At 43.3% G+C, this 22,238-nt stretch overlaps 1 protein-coding gene across 1 annotated transcript; it reads left to right on the forward strand.

The window, feature by feature from the left end:
- The first annotated feature begins 9,957 nt into the window (after positions 1 to 9,957).
- On the forward strand, positions 9,958 to 21,647 carry LOC101553298 (sulfotransferase 2A1-like). The gene is made up of 6 exons (XM_004619709.1): positions 9,958 to 10,093; positions 12,815 to 13,023; positions 16,874 to 17,000; positions 18,393 to 18,487; positions 19,532 to 19,712; positions 21,535 to 21,647. Exons 1-6 carry the CDS (start codon positions 9,958 to 9,960, stop codon positions 21,645 to 21,647), a joined length of 861 nt encoding a protein of 286 aa, XP_004619766.1.
- The last annotated feature ends 591 nt before the right edge of the window (positions 21,648 to 22,238 follow it).

Raw genomic sequence — 22,238 nt, forward strand, 5'->3', positions numbered from 1 at the left:
CACCTGTGCCAACTAGTCAATGAAAATAATCCTTTAGGTAGATTAAAAAGCAATATTGGCAATATTTATGGTCACCTCAGTAGGGGTAGGTTCAGAAAAGAGGAGGAGAATCAGGAAAAAGGATTCTTTTTTAAAAAATTGTTAGATGCCTTGAGATAGTTATAAACTTACATGATTACATTTCAGTCATACAATGCTTGAGCACCCATCCCTCCACCAGTGCACATTTTCCACCACCATTGTTCCAAGTGTTCCTCTCCCCACCACCAACCCCCATATCAATCCCTGCCTCTGTGGCAGGTACAATCCTTCTTACTCTCTCTCTCTCTCTCTCTCTCTCTCTCTCTAATTTTGCACGTTATGATTTGTAAACCAGATACTAGAAGGCTATCAGGTTTGGTTTCTGGTCTACTTTTAGCACATATCTCCCATCCTGGCTGATTCCTCCAATAATCATTTACTTACTGGCGTCTTCTCGATCCCAACTGCCTTTTCGCCCAGCACGTGAAGCTGGCTTCCAAGCCGTGGTGTAATTCTCCTGGCTCTTATTTCTACTGTCCTTAGGTGTTAGTTTCTTATTATGCTACTTTATATGCCAAATATGTATTCCAAAAATGAGTGCAGTCATTCTATGTCGCTTATTCTCTTTCTAACTCATTTCACTTAGCATGATACTTTTATGACCATCGACTTATATGCAAAATTTATGATTTCATCTCTTCTAAGAGCTGCATAGTATTCTATTGTTTGGATGCATCAGGCTTTCTTTAACCAATCATCTGCACTTGGACACTCGGGTTTATTTCCACATTCTGGCTATTGTGAACAGTGCTGCAATAAACATGCAAGTCATTTCTACTGTGTTTTTTTTTGCAACTCCCGGATATATTCCCAGGAGTTATATTTTTCGGTCATATGGAAGCTCAATTTCTATTTTTGAAGGAATGTCCATATTGTTTTTTAAAAAGGCTGGACCAGTCGGCAATCCCTAAACGGAATTTCTTATGGGAACTTTCCTGGGTAGATCTCAGTAAACTGAGACTTTAACACAGAATTTGATAAACACTCTCCAATGTTTTTCTAAACTTTCTATGGACGCTTTGACAGCGGGGGACCTTGAAATACTCTTCATATCCCAGGAGATGTTCAGGCTTGTGATGAAGTTATATGTTTCAAATGTAAAAAAAATAAATTTAAATATCATATATGAGCCTGAAGATGCTATGGTATCATGGTCTAGCTTTAATGTCTATCTTTATGTTTTTGGTGGGGTGGTAGTGAAGGACACCCTACAATGCTTCTAGATCATTTCTGGCAGGCCATAAGGGACCATGGGATGCTGGGGATCAAATTTGGGTTGTCCACATGCAAGACAACTGCCCACCTGCTGTGACCTTGCCTTGATGTTCATTTTCATGGACAAATCCAGTGAATTTGGCAAACAATGCCCAAGGCCTTCATGGCCAAACTAAAAGGCAACTGGGCATTTACAGGCTTTTATCTAATTCAAAAACATTGTTCTTAAGGATGTTATGTCAGGATCGAAATGAGCACATACTTGAAATTCCACAGGTTTCAGTTTTCCATCCCAGTCCTGAGTTTTAGATCTCCAAAAAAAATGTGTGGCTGATTCTCATCCTCATTGCCCAAAAACAAGCAGCGGTTCTGTGTGACATTGTAAAGCCAAACGGATTGCCACCTTTCACCTGCATCCAGCAGGGTTGGTGGCAAAGAATGAGACAGACGGATGTAGTAGCATATCCACGTGTGAAGTAGCCTTAACAGCCCCAAATAAGGTCAACAGCTGGTCATTTGTTGAAGACAGTACCTGCACCCCCCCCCCCTTGGCTCTGTGGATCCAGACCATGAGCCATCATTTCTAGTAATAGGCACATAAAGGGCATTAGCCTATGAAGAGTACGTGGAGTTCAAGGGCTGGGTATTTACTTCACTTGGTCATTCGGTATACTGCAGCAGCAATAGCCTTTCAAGTATAGAAATAAAGTCATCATGATATCTGGCACCAGATTTATATCACACTGTAATGAGACAAATAAAAGGGTGAAAGGGCAGGGAGAGTGGGGTAGGGCAAGAACCTTCGCACACTCACATCTTACTGGGGCTGAATGTAGAACTGGAGGCTGCGAGATTCCTCTTGAATCACAGTCACTCCTCCAATCCTGTCGTGGTATCTTCTGGAAGAAGCTGATTCAGTCCCAAGTGAGAATCCAGGTGTGTGTGCAGGTTCATGTAGGGAAGAGTTCAGGGACGTGGTCAGGAAACCCTGATCAGACTCTGTACCTGCCCTTGGGAAGTCCCTGCCCTGCTGGCTCTGTGTGCTCTATCCCAATGTTTCCCACCTGTGATCACTTGCTCCCACCCTGCTCAGTAGGTGCCCGGGGTATGCGTCCAATGTCACATGAGGCCTGACCTCTTCTACAAACTCTGAATGTCCTTGGGAGCTTAAAAGGAAAGGAAAGGGTCCCTGAGCCTGTGTAGGGAGTGGATGTTTTGATTGTTGGCCACACCTCGCAATGCTTAGGGTTACTCATGTTTCTACACTCAGGAATCGCTCCTGGCAGTGCTCTGGGGAACATATGAGTTGCCAAGGTTTAAATGCCAGGTCTTCTGTATGAAGGCAAGCACCCTACCCATTGTACTACAGCTCGTGCTCCCTCTCTGATCAATTGACTTTTGAATAAACTTAATTTTGTTCTTCATTAAATGCCTTGCTAATCTGATATCTGATCCCAGGGCTAATGAACACTTTGACTTTCACACTGATGAGGAAGAAATTAATTCTTAGCAGAAGCCACTCACTGGCTCTTTCGTGGATTTGACAAAGATCTGAGGGTTGAGGGGGAACGCTTCAACATTCCACAGATGGGCAAATAAGTTTCTGCCGGATCCCCTTTGGCCCATAGTGGGAGTATCTGGGATGGAGGGGCATCCTCTCTGCTGGATTATAGTTTAAAGCATCTTAGAAATAACATAAGGTTGTCTATTCTCCTCTCGCAGAAAGTTTATGTTATTTGAGTTACACCCACTACAGTGTTCCTGGGGGCACATGCAATTTCACCCTCCCTGTTTATTTTTAATCTCTCCTTTGAGTTCTACCCCCGTTTCTGGTAGTCACAAATATCTCTTAATTATACATGGTAACTTGTAAAGTCAAACCTCTGATGCTATGGATTGAGTATTTATTATTTAATTTATTTTACAAAGCTGTTTATGATTGGATTTCAGTCACATAGTATTCCTACATTTAACCCTCCATCAGTGTACATTTCCCAGCACCAGTGTCCCTAGGTTCCCTCCCTGGCTCTGGATACTTTTTTTCTTTGGGGGTCACTCCTAGAGAGTCCCAGGAGTTAATCCTGGCTCTGCACTCAGGAATTACTCCTGGCGGTGATTGGGGGACCATATGGGATGCTGGGGACTGAACACAGATGGGGTGCGTGGAAGACAAACACCCTACCTGCTGCACTATTGCTCCTTCATGACTCTGGACTTTTCATGTGTAGGTGAAATATTTGCTTTTCTCTTTCCTTTATGTCCTTTTCATACCATAACATATTTACTTAACATAAGCCTCTTTTGTGCTTATATTGACCTTAGTTCCTTACACTATCCAAAAAGTGGGTCCCACCAAGGGACTTTGATGAACTGGAGAAAGTCATAAATTACCCTGACTTTAACATGGGACAGCCTAAGGGCCATATGAAGTATAAGTTACAGCCACGATAATGGAACAAGCTCTATCATGACCCAAGATGTAAATGAAAAGAAACCCTATTGGGATTAGAAAAAACTAACCTGATCTGAGAACTGAAGTAGGGGAAATATAGTGAGATGCCCTCAGGAAAAGCCACCCATTACCATGAGTTCAGAGAGACTAAGCTTAATCTAGGATATAGATAAGAGTCCATATCTCTTACTGTGTTTATACAAAAGACTAACAATATTATTAAGGAGTACATTTAATATGACTGCTTAAATGGATTACCAGTAAAGGAAAGGAGAAATCAATATGCCCCTTGATGGCATGCTGCCCTTTGGCAGATCTCCTAGAAGGATTTCCCCTAAAGGGAGCGCTTTACACCTGTTCATGTTTATGTTAATGTTGAACCAAAACTACGTGCCCCTCAACCCTTCACAATTTGTCTATAATAATCCTGATTGATTTCAATATCAGCCAGGGGGATGACTATCGGTCATGTCTACACCAGGGAATCCCACACATTATGGGAGGATGACTCAGACACTGCCTGGGGCATGAGAGTTCACTGTGACCAAAGACAGTAAATGAATGGATGGATGATGACCACAAATGACAGATGCACCAAGTGTTTGGGGCAGGGGGCATTCTGGAGAAGCTTGGTGCTATTTGAGAGGAAAGAAATCTGCTGCAGCTAAAAAAAAATCACTCAAAATATTCAGTTTTACATGATAGCTCTCTCATTGGGAGTTGTTATACCTCACAGTTCAAAGTGTATTCTATAGATCAGTAACATTATACTGACATGTAATTGCAATTTACTATGCAGCAAAAATGATTCAAGAATAAAAATAACCTACAGTGTCTATGTAACTTTGTATAGGCAATTGCTTAAGTTACTCTGCTTTTAACATTTGTACTTGGATCCAATGCTTATTATGCATGTATAAGAATGTCACAGTGCAAGATGCTGCTAGCCCAGACACAAAGTATTAAATTATTTTATGAAGAAAAAAAAATCTGCTGCAGGTGCTCAGTCAAAGATGGCTTTGTCTCATGTCCTTTCTCTCTAAGTCCTCATTTACAAGATGTCAGCAGCCATGAGGGGTTAAGACTTGCTGTCCATGAAGTCCCCTGTGGAGCTTTAAATAATGGGACAGTTCAGAGAGATTGTCCAAGGATAAGGCACTAGCCTTGCATGCAGCTGACCCTGGCCTGACCTGTCACCACATATGATGTCCCAAGTCACACCAGGGCTGACACCAGGGCTCACATCTGAGCTCAGAGCTAGGGACAGCAATTGAGTCCGTGAACCTCAGCCCAAATATTATTGCTATTATATTATAAATAGGATGGCTATCAGCGGGTCCTGGGGAGAGTTCAGCTCGCCCAAGCCAATTGTTATTCTGAATATTTCTGAGATGTGTGTTTGCCTGTATGTGTGCTGTTTGAATTTTCTCACATGTGCTTTCCTTACACAAGAGTTTTCTAGTTTGTGGAGAAACAGTGTTACAGTTCAAAGTCTACAGTGTAATAATCAAATTCCCATAAACCTTGTAAAAGATTAATAAGGGATTAACAAGTCGACAAAAATTGATAACAGACCCCATGGCCTTTGGTAGGGCGTGGAGGAAGACCTTTGCTATCTTTCTTGGCCACTGCTAAGGACCCATGTAGCATTGCTGATGACAATAAACCTGTGTCGAGAACCAGTTTCCAATGCCACCTACCTTCTCACAAGAACTGCACTCATTTCCCAACCCACATCACAATCCCCTAAACCCTGCTCACTGGACTCTGGATTTTGTCCTTTCTCTTTTTTTTTTTTTTGCTTTTTGGGTCACACCCAGCTATGCTCAGGGGTTACTCCTGGCTCTGCACTCAGGAATTACTCCTGGTGGTGCTTGGGGGACCATATGGGATGCCGGGGATCGAACCCGGGTCGGCCACGTTTGTCCTTTCTTTTTTTAAAAAAAATTTTAATTTTATTAAATCACCGTGAGTAGTTACAAGCTCTCATGTTTGGGTTACACTCTCACAATGATCAAACACACATCCCTCCCCAGTGCACATTCCCCACCACTGATATCCCAGGTATGCCCTCCCTTTCGCAACCTCCCCCTGCCTCCATGGCAGACAATATTCCTCATACTCTGTCTCTACTTTGGGGCATTATGGTTGCAACAGAAACACTGAGAGGTCATCATGTTCGGTCCTTTATCTATTTTCAGCACATATCTCCTATCCCAACTGATTCTTCCAGCCATCATTTTCTTAGTGATCCATTCTCTATTCTATCTGCCTTCTCCCCATTGTTCATGAAGAAGGATTCCAGCTATGGGGCAATCCTCCTGGCCCTTGTATCTACTATCCTTGGGTGTCACCCTCATGTGATGTTATTGTATACTCCACAATCAGTGCAGTCCTTCTATGTCTGTCCCTCTCTTTCTGACTCATTTCACTTAGCATAACACTCTCCAGGTCTATCCTTTTATAAGCAAAGTTCATGACTTCATCTTTCCTAAAAGCTGCATAGTATTTCATTGTGTAAGTGTACCAAAGTTTGTTTAACCAGTTATCAGTTCTAGGCCTTGGGTTGTTTCCATATTTTGGCTATTGTGAACAGTACTGCAATGAACATATAGGTACAGATGTCATTTCTACTGTACTTTTTTGCATCCTCGGGATATATTCCAAGAAGTGGTATTGTGGGGTTATACGAAAGCTCAATTTCTAGGTTTTGAAGGACTGTCCATATTGTTTTCCAGAAAGGTTGAACCAGTTGGCATCCTGACCAACAGTGAAAGAGTGACCTTTTCCCCCACATCCATGCCAGCACTGGTTGCTTTTGTTATTTTGAATGTGTGCCAGTCTCTGTGGTGTGAGATGATATCTCATTGTTGTTTTGATTTGCATCTCCCTGATGACTAGTGATGTGGAGCATTTTTTCATGAACCTTTGGTCATTTATATTTATTTTTTGAGGAAACTTCTGTTCATTTCTTCTCCCCACTTTTTGATGGGGTTGGAGGTCTTTTCTTACACAATTCTACTATAATATCTTGTATATACTAGATATTAATCCCTTATCAGATGGGTATTGGGTAAATATTCTTTCCCATTCTATGGGCTCTTTCTGTATTTTGGTCACTGTTTCTTTTGAAGTGCAGAAGATTCTTAGTTTGATGTACTCCCATTTTTTTATGTTTGCTTGCATTTGCATGGTCAGTGCTATTTCATCTTAAAGATGCATTTAGTTTCAATGTCATGGATAGCTCTGCCTACATTTTCCTCTATGTACCTTATAGATTCATGTCTGATATTGAGGTCTTTAATCCTCATTGATCTGACATCTGTGCAATGCTCAGAGATAATTTCTGGCAGGGCTTAGGGGACCATATGGAGTGTTGGGGATGGAACTCGGGTTGACCACATGCAAGACAAGCGCCCTCCCTGTTCTGCTGTAGCTTTGTCTCTGCCTTGATATTGATTTGCATTGACCAATCCAATGAATTTTGTAAAACCTTGCTCATGGCCTTCCACTTCCAAATTAAAGGGCTCTTATTAGCACCTTCTGTGGGATGCTGGCAGGCTTTCTCTTCCTGGCACTAATCAAGGTGATCTGGTCTCAGACAAACTCTTCTCATCTGGGGACAGACGTGTCTCAGTCAAGTGCTTCACTGTTTAAATGAGGTCACAACTCTCCTGTCTGAATTAGAATGGGAAACACATTACCTGTAAGAAATCCAGATCCGGGGATGTGGCTCAATAGCAAACTCCATGCCTGCATGTGTAAGGCCCTGGGTTTGATTCCAGGCAACAAAGAAACTTTCAAAAACCTTTCCAATAGTTTTTGTAGGCAAAAGCGGCTTGAGGGGACAACGAGCAGGTGACCCGATGCGGCTGGGCAACCCAGCAGGTGCCTCCTAAGAGGATGGAGCTGTTACAGAACCACAGCTGTTACGACTCCCGTGTTCCCAACGAAAAAGACCAGCATCTCCACAAAGAAGTGTGGCCCACAGGCCAGTGTTTGATATTTGGCTATAATTTAGAAAAATATGCAACTTAAATACATATGACACTCTCTATACAAGACATATCCATTAGAGTTAACATTTTCTGTAAGTACTTAAGTACATATCCTCGTTAGAGTGATGGGCTTCTTCAGAGATGCCGCCTGCAAAGGGGGAGATGGCACACCCAGCAGGCAGGGAGCTGGCCCGCCCATCGTGCAGCAAGCCATGTCCTCGCCAGTCCCTTCTTGAACAGTTACTATTGCACCTCCCGTCAGACACGCTCGGCAGCACTGCGCCACACCTGCCTCTTTTCACTCCCCTGGCGACGCCTGCGGACAAGCCACGGAACAAGCAAGCCACAGCAGCCCCATCTTACTACTGTGCTAAGTACTGAGAAGCAGGAACCTCTCCTCCCTTTGAACACCTGACAATGGATGGCAAGGCAGGGGGCTTACTAAAGTCATGATAATTTCTGGCGCCAGAACGACTACACAGTGGGTAGGACAGTTGCCTTGCCTACTGTGATGCAGAATCAATCTCTGGTATCCCATAGAGTTCCTGCAGCCCTGAGTTTGGGGCCAGGAGTAATCCCTGAACACTGCTGGGTGTGCCCCCAAACAGAAAGCAAAACAAAATCAAACCATGACAATTTCTTATTTTCTTCTTGCCCGATTGCACAGATTCTTTGCTGCCCTCGTTGTACCTAAACTAGATTTCTTTTACTGAGAGGATGATCCCAACCTTGGATTTCAGATTCAGAGGCTGATTTCCCACTTATTTCCTTGATACTTTTCTTCCTCTGTTCCTTGGCCTCTTGTTCCATGTGTTCATTGAAGCTGCCAGGTGTTGAGGGAACATAATCTCCCGAGTCATAACAAGACTAATAAAAGGGTATGAGGGCAGGGAGGGTTGGAGGGCAGGTGCTTGAGTGCACTTGAGTGCACTTGCTGAGGTGAAGGTGGACTTGGTGACTGAGAGGCTCCCGCTGAGTCAAGCTGCTCCTCCAATCCCATCTCAGTCCCTTCTGGAAGAAGCTGACTCAGTTCCTGAGGAGAATTCCAGGTGTGTACACGGTTTTTGTGTACAGCAGCATTCAGGAACATGGCCAGGGAACTATGATCATCTGCCCCAACACTCCCCTGCCCTGAGCTTAGCTCTCTTTACCCAGTTTGCTTGGTGTGGATTGTTTCAGTGTTCCCTAACTCAATCATTTGTTCTCCACCTCAATCACTTGTTCTCCACGCTGTATAAGCAGGTGCCCAGATTACAGGTCCAAAAGCACATGAGGCCTAAAACACAAAAAGCATTTTTCACAGTCAAGATGAACTTAACAGATTATCTCCTCCTCCATCTCCTCCTCCTGCGTCTCCTCTTCCCCCTATTCCTCCTCTTTCTCCTCTAGCTCATCCGCCTTCTCTTCTATCTTTGCATTTTTCTACATTGCCTCTTTTTTCACATTTTTAATGAATCACTGTGAGATAAAGTTACAGTCTTACAAACCTTCCAGGTTATTTTTCACTCGTACAATGAGTGAATACCTATCCCTCCACCAGTGCCCATTCTCCTCATCAATGTTCCCAATATCCCTCTCTCCCATTTCCCCGCCTCTGTGGCAAGCACATTCCTGTTTACTCTCTCCTTTTGGTGTTGTGGTTTAAATCTAGGTATTAAGTCGCCACCATGTTTGGTCTATATTACACTTTAATCACGCATCTTCCATCACGTGAGTTCCCTCCAAACATCATTTACTTAGTGGTCCTTTCTCAATCCCAGCTGCCTTTCCCCCAAGCATGTTAGACTGTCTTCCAAGCTGTGGAGTGATCCTTCAGGCTCTTATGTCTACCATCCTTGGGTATTAGTCTCCCATTACATTTTTTACTTTATATTCCACAAATGACTGCAGTCATTCCATCTCTGTTCGTTCCTCTCTCTCTCTCTAATTCATTTATCTTAGCATGACACTCTCATGTCGATCCACTATTCTACATTGCCTCTAAAACCATTCCTTAAAAATATTTTAAGCACCCCATATCCTACGTTTCTTCTCAAGATTTATACTCAAATTTCCACATAATGTCTCCTGAGTGACGTCACAGTATTATAATATCATGACCCTTGGACCTAACTCAGGGAAAGATTGGACTTTATTATAATGTGGGTCATATAGTTAACAAAGGAACCTCCAACCGTGGATATCACATTCCTCCAAAGTCAAGCAACCAGAATGTCTGGTGAAAATAAAAGGATCAATGGTGTACTTCTTCCGACCCTGGTTTTCACACCTGCTTTCATGACAGAAGAGTGGCATAATTTTTTGTTTACGGATGAAGATGTCTTGCTAGTGACCTACCCTAAATCAGGTAAGGCAGCTGGAGCAGTTGTAGAGACAGATTGTGGCATGTCTTGGGCATTAGAGAAAGAGAGAGACTTTCTATAGGACAGACCACCAGTGTCCAGGAAACTGGATGTGGGCCTGGAACAGAGATATCCTAACAGGGTTGGGGTGAGGACTATCCAGGCTCCAGGGGAGCCTATAGGATGGAATTCTAAGACCGTGTCAAGTGTTTTAACTAAGGTCAAGATGCAAAAGTGCAAAGGGAGCTCATCAAAGACCTAGAGGGGAGCTTGATTGTTGATTAGCTGGGACTGTAGCAGCATCACTAAACACTGCATATAGTCCAGTGATCAGGTTGTGTCCTTTAAGTAGAGTTTCACTTCTCAGTTGTGCAGTGTGAATTAAAGACAATTTTTTTTAAAAATAAATGCTTATCTGTTATTGATTTTTAAAATTGAGTTTCATTGACTTCTATGTTACTTTCGCTCTAATTGGCTCTCTGTATTGTGCTCTAATTGACTGTCAGTATTTTGGAATTTGTAGGGGTCACTCAGCCCCCTATGTGATTGCGCACTCAAGAAGTCAAAGATCTGTAGAACTGGACTGATTGGTTTCATCAGCTTGGTTTGGCTTGCATCTCCCCAAAGATTGTAAAGCTGGGCCTTGTTTATAAGGAAGTGACTTTGGGATGTGAGTGTTGCTTGTGGGACTTACAGGAGTGCAGCAGTGGGGGAGGCTGCTTTGCTCCACTCCAAGAAGAACACAGAGTTTTCAGGCCAAAACCCTATGTACCTGGAATTTTCATTGGCCTCGCATCTCTGAGTTGGAAACCATGAAGTTGGGTGAGTTTGCATGGTTCCAACTTTGGGGGTGAGTGCAGAGGCTGGGGCTTCGGCACGGAGGGGACCTGGCCTGTCCCCCATCTTAAGGGAGCCCATAGTATTCAGCCTAAAGATGAGTGTACCCCTGAGATTTATCCTGGCTTGCATCTCTTTCGGGGTTGGTCCTGAAGCTGTGTTGCTAGGCTGCCATGTACATCCAGATGCTCTTTTTATGAGGGAAGGCAAACAAATGAGAACTGAGGCTGAGGTCAGGGACAGGAGAAGTGCACAGAAATGACCACTGGGCACAGAGACAGAGGCAGAGTCAAAATCAAGATCAAATGCCTTGGCACTGTGGAGTTAAAATGTAGCACGGACATCTCAGGGCATATTCTTCAACCTTTTATGAATGAGTGAAGTTCAGAAACAGTCACAAGATTTTGTGTGCTTGTAACTGAGTATTGAGTCCAGCTGACTGTATAGAGTCCATTGACGAGTCACAGAAGGACAAACTATTGTGCTGGTGCATTTAGGCAGCGTACCTGCTGTTCTGGAGTTCATGAAAAAAGAAAACGATAGGTGGTGATTATGGAGTTAATGAAGGGAAAGAGAAGAGTTTATATAGATTTTATAGAAGGTCTTGCTTGAATATTTATAATCAGGTATAAAGTAAATCAAGACTTTCTTACAAAGAGAACTATGAGCAAAGAGGCGAAGAACTCCAGGCACATCCTCAGCACTGTTACATTTGCTTGTTTCTTTGGTTACTGAGGTACCAGAGGGTTTCAAGAGCATAAATGTTTCTGTTTAGGGATACATTGCACCTTTCCAAAACCAGCATCAAACTGCCAAAACTCCATCAACACAGCTGATACACTGGCCCCTCGGTAACATCAAAACTGTGACCGCACACGAAGGGGTAGCTTTCCTGGTGTCCCTCTATTTTACTTCCTTGTTTGTTCTCTTGATTCTCTATCAGCTGTATCACCTGGTGTTTGTTTTTATTTATTTATTTATTATTTTAAAAGATCTTATTTTCATAAGATTGTTCATATTAGTTGATTACATTTAATGTTTCAGCACCAATCCTAACACAATTACACCTTTCTACCACCAATATTTTGAATTTTTTGACCACCCTTCAAGCATCACTACCATGCACAGATGCTAGAAAATTTATTTTCTATTGCTTATTATAAATATCATGAGAGGTCTCGAGGTTTCAAAAGATGGCACATAATTATGGAATTCTAAAATTGTAAATGGTTGGGATCCAGAGACATCTCTGCAGGGAGCTAATCCTTTTTGAGATTCATTTGGGAGTCTCTGCATCAAGGCTATTGATGTGCTGAGATGGCACCAAGAGGCAGATCATGGGTGTGACAGCTAGGACCCCCAATGGGTGGGCAGACAAGAAGGGAGGGCCCATCTCTGGTGCTACCAGGTGGCCTGGAGTCTTAGTCCCTGAACCTGCATACCCGGTTTTTTCTTCTGGAAGCTCATGGCCAACAAGGGTTTCATCTGGAGCAGGCGGAGAGGACACACCCGCTCCATCTGAGGTGACTCGGTGGAATTGACTCTGTAAGGGGTCTGGAGAGATCTCTGGCAAGCTTTTGTCTTCCGGGAATCACTGCTGTGTCTCTGTCACCTGGCATTTAATTTCAAAATTATTTTCACATTAGATGAAAAGAACTGGACTTGATCTCTTCTCCCATATGACTAGGATTCCTCACTGTCTGTATAGTTCTCATCTTTTCATCCACCTAACTGTTTGCTGGAATTTGGTTGTTTTCAGATCTCGATTTTTGTTGATAGAGCTGCAGTCTATGCTTGAAAATGGTGTCTTTTTTATCCCATAATTAGTGTGATAAATTGTATAAAAGTCAAAGAAAATGCCTGATCTTCATTTTCTCTCCTTGATTTAGGAACAAACTGGACGGTGGAGATTCTTTCCCTGATTCAAACCAAAGGAGATCCCAAGTGGATTCAATCTGTGCCTCTCTGGGAACGTTCCCCATGGATAGAGACAGATAACGGGTATAAGGTATTGAAAGATAAGAAAGGCCCACGCTTTATGTGTACCCACCTTCCCATCCAATTCCTGCCAAAGTCATTCTTCAATGCCAAAGTGAAGGTGAGTGCACGATCGTCCTCGTATGTGCAATCAATGTTTTTTTAAATCTCAGTATTTCCAGGGTTTAACAGAGACTGTGGTGGAGATTCATAGTCTCTTTCATAGGCCTGGATAGGGTCTGTGGTTCTGTGTTAGATGAAGTTACTGTGCAATTCTGAGTGCATCATGTCAATCATTCTACAGGGTTTTGGGCAGCCAAGTTAAAATGGAAATAAAGAGTTCTGTTCTTTGCTATGTCACCCCACTCTGTTTAAGATGCAACATAAATTAGGTCAGGTTGAAGCCCAAAGAGCTCTCTGTAGGAGACTGCTGAAAATATTCATGAATGAATGCCTGAAGCCAGTGTGAGTGGTTGGCACCCCTCCTCAGTTTTCCGCTCCCTTGGTCTCTACCAATTGTCAATGTCTGTTAAGTCCAACAGTCTAACAAAACTCACATGGGAATAACAGGTGACACACAGGGATCGTAAAGAGTAATATACTCTGTGTCTGTAGATAGGAGTTAGTTTGAGATGAACAGTAGAGCAAAGTGAGAAAGAGTGGGTCTATGTGGATAGACAGGCGCACCTTTGTTTTCTCCTCTCTGGGCCTCTTCTGGACTCACAATTCCCTCATTTCCTCATGAAATGAAACAATGGGGAAGTGAAGGGTGCATTGGGTCCTGGAATTTCTGATTTTTGTTTGTCCAAAAGCCTCTCTGACTCCCTAACTCAAGTCAGGGGGAACTCTGAGTACCAGTGTTGGCATTCGGTAAGATGGAGATTTAGAACCAGGTATCTTTGAAACCTTGTAGAGATGAGCTAATTTTTTATCCTTTTTTCATTAGTGGGTTTCAGTTATACAATGTTCCAGCACCCATTCCTTCAACAATGTCGTTTTTCCACCACCAATGTACCCAATTTGCTCCCACCCACCCCTAAGCCTGCTTCTATAACAGAAATGTTTCCTCTCTCTGTGTCTATCTCTCAATCTCTCTCTCACTTTCTCTTTTTGAGCATTTTGGTGTGCTATATGGGTACTGGGCAGAAATCTATTTGTTCAAGAAGTTCAGTATTTATATGGAAAGGTACAACAGGAATGGATTTTGTAAATGTGTGACAGTTATGGGTTGAACATAACTGTCAGGGATTCTGGAATAACAGCAATGTGGGGGAGTTATCCCCCTCTGAACTCAAAAAGAACCTGAAGATTTCAGTCATAAAAACCAGCATACCCAAAGTTCCAGCAGATTAATATCTAGGTGTGGTCCGTCCATAGATCCTGGGGTTTGGCCCAGGGGTCGGTGACAATTTTGGATTGTGGGAGCAAGTGGCTGCCAGAGGCTGTGTTTGGGAATGCACTGGGCTAACTCATTCCCCTTCCAAGTGCAATGTATGATTCAGTTATGCGAGTTTCTGAAAAAATGTCCTGAGACTTTTGAAAAAATCTCATTTAATATTTATTTATAATCAAGCAAGCTTGATAATGAGCTTGTATGGCAGCACCAGAGGAGGTTGGTGGGCATGTCTACCCATACCTAAATTTTGCCTGCCTAATTTCTCATAAAACTATGTCTTTAGTTGCTGCAGACTGTCAGAGGCATAATGCCAAATTTTGGGGTGTCAGGAAGCCCAGCGACACAGCAGGGCTGCTGATGCTCTTGCCAAGCAGGTCGAGGTTACCACAACAGCAGTGCTGCACCCTCTGGACCACAGGGGTGGTGGCAGTAGTAACCTTGGCAAGAAACTGTGTGGGTTCGTCACTCTTCAGAAGGCGGCCACAACCAGTCCAGCAGAATCTACCCAGGGCGCACTTGTCCCTGTCCTGAGTCCAGTCTCCAGGCAGTTGGAGCTCAGAAAGATTTTTCTCAAGATATGATACCGTCAGCCACTGCTTAGAGGGCTGATCTGGAGTTTTTGTGGAGGTGGGGGGGAGGGATAGGGACAGCGGGGATGCCCTGGTGCAGTGGGCAGCTGGATCACGAGCCTGACGCCCATGGCGGGAACCTGGGGAGCTCCTCTACACAATGGCCAGAGCACCATGTTGGTGCCAGGTTGGACCTAAAGATCACTGTTTATTCACATAGAAATGTTGTGGCTGCAGCGTCAAGCTGACATAGCGCACATGACCGTCCTATCTCCGCCAGCGTGGGCACCTGCAGCCACAGCGCAGCCTTCTTCAGGGATCACATTCCTGGCCGAAGTTCCACAGCGGGCGCCAGGCTGGTTCCGAAGGCACTCATTGGGGGAGAATATTTAAAGGACCCTTACCTTCCTTCGGTCAGAAATTTATGACCGCAACCGGCCATTGTTCAAAGAGTTGATAACTGTCGGCACTCAGCCAGCTCTGGCCTCTTGTAGACACGCTTCGACCATCTTCTCACTGCAACACCCCCCTCCACATACCTAGTTATTTTGTGTTTTCTGGTATTTGCTTGGATCATAGAAGAAGAGAGGTGAACATGTAGATTGGAAAATGACCAAATTCAAAGGTAGCAAATGTTCTCTTTTGACATGTATGAAGCCTGACACTATTAAGCTCTAATAGTTTGATTTGAAGCAAATCAAACAAAAAAGACAAGAAATTTATGATGACTTTCTCCATTTGTTTAAAAAATGAGCAGAAGGGGCTGGAGAGATAGCACAGTGGGTAGGGCGTTTGCTTTGCATGCAGCCAACCCGGGTTTGATTCCCAGCATCCCATATGGTCCTGAGTGCAGAGCCAGGAGTAACCCCTGTGCGTTGCCAGGTGTTACCCAAAAATAATAATAATAATAATAATAATAATGATAAGTAAAAAAATGATCAGAGGGCAGGAGCAATAGTGCAGAAGGAAGTGTGTTTGCTTTGTATGTGTGCATCTCAGCTTCAATCCCCAGTGCGCAATATGTTCCCCTAAACTCAAGCAGGAAAGATCCCTGAAATCAGAACCAGGCATATGCCCTGAGCAATATGTTTGGCCCAAAGAGGCCCCTCCCACCAACCACAATAAATTAAATAAATACGTTAGGTAGATCGAAGAAAATAAGATTTTAGGTAGATAAAAATTGCTATTAAGAATATGGGTGATCAATGAAATACTATGCAGCTGTTAGGAGAGAAGAAGTCATAAAATTTGCCTATAAATGAGTAGACATAGAGAGTATCATGCTAAGTGAAACGAGTCAGAAATAGAGGGACAGACATAGAAGGACTGCACTCATTTGTGGAGTATTGAATAACATCACAGGAGATTGACACCCAAGGACAGTAGATACAAAGGCCAGGAGGACTGCTGTACAGTGGAAGTCAGCTTCATGAGCAGAGTGGAGAAGGCAGATGGAATAGAGAAGGAATCGATAAGAAAATGATGGTTAAAAGATCAGTTGGGATGAGAGACGTGTGCCAAAAGTAAATAATGGACCAAACATGATAACCTCTCAGTGTCTGTGTTGCAAGCCAAAATCCCCAAAAGTAAAGAGAGAGTATGGAGAATATTGTCAGCCATGGAGGCAGGGAGAGGGTGGGAAGGGGGGGATGTATACCGGGAATATTGGTGGTGGGGAATGTGCGATGGTGGAGGGATGGGTGTTTGATCATCGTGTGATTGTAATCCTAACATGAAACCTTGTAAATATCTCACAATGATTTAATGAATGTAAAAAAAAATTTAAAAATATGGCCGATCACCTCAGTAGGGCTTGGGTCAGATTAAAGGAGAGATTGTTTAGTGACTCATGGAAACTCGATTTGAGGGGAAACCACAAGGATGTCCTCTGCAGCACATGAAAACACAGTCATGTTCTAAACTGATGTTTCCCAATAAGTGAATTTTCATAGAAAGGATAGAACATAATTTCAATGGATGACATTTACCGTTTTTTTCTATTGAAGGTGATTTATGTCATTAGAAATCCCAGAGATGTTATTGTGTCTGGCCATTTGTTCTGGAAAGGCTTCAAATATGTTCAAGAAGCAGAATCAATGGAACAGTATTTTGATTGGTTCCTTGAAGGAAATGGTAAGTGACTGTAAAATACAGTAGTTGGGTAGAGGATGTCAGAGTAATTTATGAGATCTCATGTTATACCCAGATGGTAACTCAATGTCTTCCCAAAAATTAGAAGCTGCTTTGTCAGTATGGAGCCCTATTTTTCTAGGTCCCAATTATCTACTGGAGTGCAACTTCACAAACCTAGTGCCTCAGGAACCATTGGATACACTGCAGTATTACTCCTCCCTTCCATTGTTCCTCTGGGGGTAGAGCCTGGGGTCAGCTTTCCATCCAATACCTGGATGAAAGAATCCCTACTTCCCAAGACATCTTGGAGTGTATCTTTGCCAAGATCCCATAATCTCTTGTCTTATATAAAGGAGTTTCATGGTTTGAAGTCTTACATTCAATATTTGACCCATTTTGGTGCTAGAGAAACCACAGAGCAGTGAGGCGATTGCTTCACACAGGATGGACCTTTGTTTGATTCCTGAATCCCAAATAAGTCCCTGAGCTTTCTGGGAGTGAATCCTGAGAACAGAAACAGGACTAAGCCATGAGCCCCTGAGATGTCAATAAAAACTCAAATTTGGACCCATTTTCACTCAAAGATTGTGAGTGTCTTAAGACAGCCATTGGCTTCATACATTTTCACCCTGAAACCCACTTTTTTTAGTAACACTGATCAAACAATCATCTGAGCCCTAAATGTACTGTTACTGCTCTTGTCAAAGACACTGATGTGTGAACGCTAAAGGTTGATGACTGGATGGTGTGTGCATTCTCTTGAGCCCAACAGATGAGATGCCTCTTTTTGGCCAGAACTATACCATATTGATGCTATAACTTTGTGATCAGACTAGAAATCAGGGCATGTGAAGTCTACAGCTCAGTTCCTCTTGTTTTTGTGAGACTTGGGTAGTTAGAGGAAAGAATCCCGACCACTATCGTAGACACATTAGACAATTCCCCGGGATACAGTAAGTGAATATAGGACAGTGCTGTCAGAACAGAATAGGGGAGACAGACAGGCAGAAAGAGACAGAGAAATAGAGAAAGAGAGACAGAGCGACATAGACAGGAGATCATTTCCTAAGAGAAAATAATTATCAAAGAAACTGTCAAAATCATAAGAAAGACAATATATTCAAGATGCACTACTGTGCCTCTCCATCCGTGGTTGGGCCACTGGGCAGAAACTTCAAAGAGCCTCAAAAAGCTCTTGTAGAACTGACTTGGGTAGGAAACCCCCAGGATGTTGGAGCACTCTGTGCCCACTTCCTCTCTTTCAATCAGTGAACCATAGTAAAGGCCTTCATAGGGAGAGGTGCGAACAATGTTGCATGAGCTTCGACATTCAGAGGATCCTAACCACCATGATGTGGAACCCACTTCATTCTCTGCCTCCCCACCATGCAGTGCCCTATGGTTCATGGTTCGACCATATCCATGGCTGGATGCCATTGAGAGATCAGGAGAACTTCCTGCTGCTGAGTTATGAAGAGCTGAAAAGGGTAACTCTGTTTTCTGTTGTCGGAATCCCCAAATTTTCTGCACCTTCCTACCTGTTCCTCCTCCTCTGTGTCTCAAACCAACATCTCTGTAGACATATGAGAGATCCCCAGGGAGAGGACAGCTCATGCCACGGCGCCCCACTTTGGAAGTGCACTCCCCAGACTCCTTACTCTGGCAAATGGTTCTTTGCTCCCTTAAACAACTTTGAAAGAGTGGCAGCCCTACCCAGAAACAGGAGAGTCACAGAGGCACTGTGTCCTCCAATGTGGTCACCACTGAGGATGCTACTCATACAGGTGGAAATGATGGGCTGTAGAATTAAGTTGAGCTGCCCCGATGTCTCTGCAGTTATCTCATATATCCCAAAATACCTCCCTGCCAAGAATGTTTGCTTCTGACACCCAATCCTGTTCATCCTCTGAACAAGTTTCCAGCCACCAAGAAAACTTTCCCTATAGTCATTTTTCAAGTCAGAAGTTTTGTTGTGAAACATAATCAAGACTCATGGAAAAAAGAAAGTGAAAAGCTTCTTATTACTAGGAGGAACTAAGGTCCATGAGTCAGGGCAAAGTCCTTCCTGAGATACATTCTTTTTCTCATCATCTCCCGATGTGCTGTGTGCACCCAGTCCAATGACTAACACTGGTTATGGGATGACACTGTGCACCTGTAGGCTCTTCATTGGGGTGTTTCTGAACATCCTTAATGGTTTCACGAGAGCTGTAGTCCTTCCCTTTCACCTTGTCAGCTTCTCCCTGTATCTGTCTGAGTAACTGTGAGCACAGGTGTCTAAAGTCTTTTGAGCATGTTCTGTTTTAGACCCTGCTTAGGAGCAAGGGTATCATACTACTCACAGAATCAGGTGGACCTGACTTCTTCACACTCCCTGTATACCGTCTGACTCTGTCCAGCCTATCCAGCTCCTGGGAGCTTGAATTTCCAAGTGCTCTTCTGCTCCCCATCACCTTCTCCATTTGGGGCTTCTTCCCTCTCATCTCCTCTCTGGCATCTTTTAAATTGTTGCTTTGCTGGTTTTCTTCAAGGACACAAGAAGCAGTGTGCAGAAGATCTGCCAATATCTGGGCATGGAATTAGAACCAGAAGCCCTGGATTCAGTCCTCGAGAATTCTTCCTTCAAGGCTATGAAAGAAAATAAGATGTCCAATTATTCTCTTGTGGATGGTGTTTATATTGATCTAAAGATATCAACCTTGATAAGAAAAGGTAAAGTAAAATGCTGTGTGTATGGCAGGACAACAGGGTAGAGTCAGAAGAGTTTGAGTTCGTGCATGGTCATTGTCCATCATTCATTGCCCTTCTCCACGAGCTGGGTGAAAATCTCTCATAGTTATGACGTGAGCTACAGGCACTGGCAGATGATGATTCCTGCTTTGGAACCATCTGAGTTCTTTGAGGTCAGTAGATCTATCTCTCTTCTCAGAAACTGCCATGCAGATAATCAGCTTACAAAGGGGTCCTCGCAAATTCCTGACCACCATTAAACAGACTGGGCTCAATGATCAGGGATAGACATTCAAATTGGGCATGTTCTTGTCACTGTCATGAACTAGGAAATGTCTAAAAGTAGAATTTTCATCTCAAGTGAACATGTGAAGACAGATCATGTTTTTCATTTTGCAGTAGACAGCCATAGACTTGGAGGATTCCAGCTTCAAGGATGTGTGGCTACAAGTTCGTGTCAGACCCTTTGTAATAAAATTCAATAAATTGATCTTGGGCTCAAGATGAGGAGTTTCTCAGCCATAGACTTGGAGAATTCCAGCTTCAAGGATGTGTGGCTAGAACAAGGAAGGAAATGATTTTCATACTCAGCCAGCCAGGCTCTCACAAAGGGCTGTGGAGTCAGGTGACACACCATGGCAGCTTTTCGGTTGGGGTATAGGATAATGAGGCTTTCCTTGATGCTTAAAATCTAGGAGAATTTGATGTGTAACTCTTTTTGGAGGAGTATGGGGATGGCCTGAACCATGCCAATGATGCTCAGTATATACTACTGCTCTGAACTAAGGAATTACTCCTGGTGGTACTTAGGGACCGTGTGGGAAGCCAGGGATAGAAACTTGTAAGGCCTTGTGCAAGGCAAAGATCTAAAACCCTGTATTCCCGTACTATGGATCTGGTCCCTGCTCAGGGACTCAGTCAACTACTGTTTTTCTGCAACCTGTGGCTTGATTCTGATTCTTTCCTTTGGAAAAGAGACCTGTGTTCCACAGTTCTTGCTGCTGCATAGGGAAACAGATAACTTGATTCACAGGTCACTTGTGGGAAGCTGATGCTGTAGAGGATAGGAACAATTTGGCAGCTGTGTGAGAATACGTTGTTCTGATAGTGAGAAGGACATGATTTTGTGGCGAGTTTAAGGAGGCATGTTCCCGGCTAATTCCTGTCTTTGAAGGGCCAGTGATTTTCCCCTCCCTGTTTAGGACTTCAGAACTGGATTTAGAGATAAAGTCTGTAGGGTCATTATCACAATGAAGTTGTAATACGAAGCCCTAGGCTGCTATGACTTGTTTCCTTATAAGCAGATAGTGGACAAAAGCGTGTCCAGGAAGTTAGGGAAGGGAGCACCTCCTGCCATGGAGAGAGATATCCCTCCGACCCCAGGTATTCCAACATAGAAATCCTGACCTGTGATCTCCAAGCTGAGATTAGTCTGAAGAAAATAAGGAACTGGAGAGAAAACACTTGCATAGCAATGAAGCTGACCTAGGATTGATGCAGGAACAGCTACGGTACTCTGAGCCGAGCCAGGAGTGATTCCTGAGCAAAGAACAAACTCTGACACAGCCAGTAATGCCCAGAAACTAATAGAAATAGAAATGAAAAGCGTCTCACTCACATGCCTTACCAGTTACTCTCAGTAAAGTGAAGATTCGTAGCACAGCATGAAATTGTTTGCTCTTAGTTTTCCTTTTCTTCATCAGTACTTGACAGAGGTAAATTTTGTACCCAAGCCTGGATGAGACAACTTGGTGGCAGCAGAGCTGACATCATCTAATCAGAGTCTCTCTTTTATGTTTCTCAGGTGTTTCTGGGGACTGGAAAAATCACCTCACAGTGGCACAAGCAGAAATCTTTGATGAAATATACCAGGAGAAGATGAAAGATCTTCCTCCAGAGCTGTTCCCATGGGACTAGTTTCTACAATATCGTAGATGTCATACAGATGTTGATCATCCTTCTGTCTTTGCACAAGCACATTCCAGGGGGCTGATTGGTTATGATCATTTATTTCTCCCTGGAACTCTGATTAACCAGTCTGTGCATTGTTGGTGACATTGTTCTCATTGATCTGTGTACTGATCTGCATATAATGCAACTCACTTTGGAAAAAGAAATATGGATGGATAAAAATAAATGGGTAAAAATATTACAAGTAGCACTGTATCACTGTCATTGTTTGTCGATTCACTCAAGTACGCACCAGTAATACCTTCCAGCCCTAAGATTTTAGCATCCTCTCCTTATTCATCTTTCCCAAAGATTGGAGGCTCTTCCAGGCTCAGGGGAATGAGACCTATGGTTACTGGTTTTTGCATATTGAATACACCACAGGTAGCTTGCCAGCTCTGTTTGTGCGGGTGTGATACTCTGGGTATCTTGTCTGGCTCATATATATATATAAATATATATGTATGTATATATATATTCTATGATTTTTTGCCCACTGTCTGAACTCCATCAAATATGGTGTGATGATTATGGAAAATTGGGAGGAAGTGTCTTGTA

The sequence above is a fragment of the Sorex araneus genome, chromosome 8 (genome assembly GCF_027595985.1).
Source record: "Sorex araneus isolate mSorAra2 chromosome 8, mSorAra2.pri, whole genome shotgun sequence".
NCBI classification, from domain to species: Eukaryota; Metazoa; Chordata; class Mammalia; order Eulipotyphla; family Soricidae; genus Sorex; species Sorex araneus.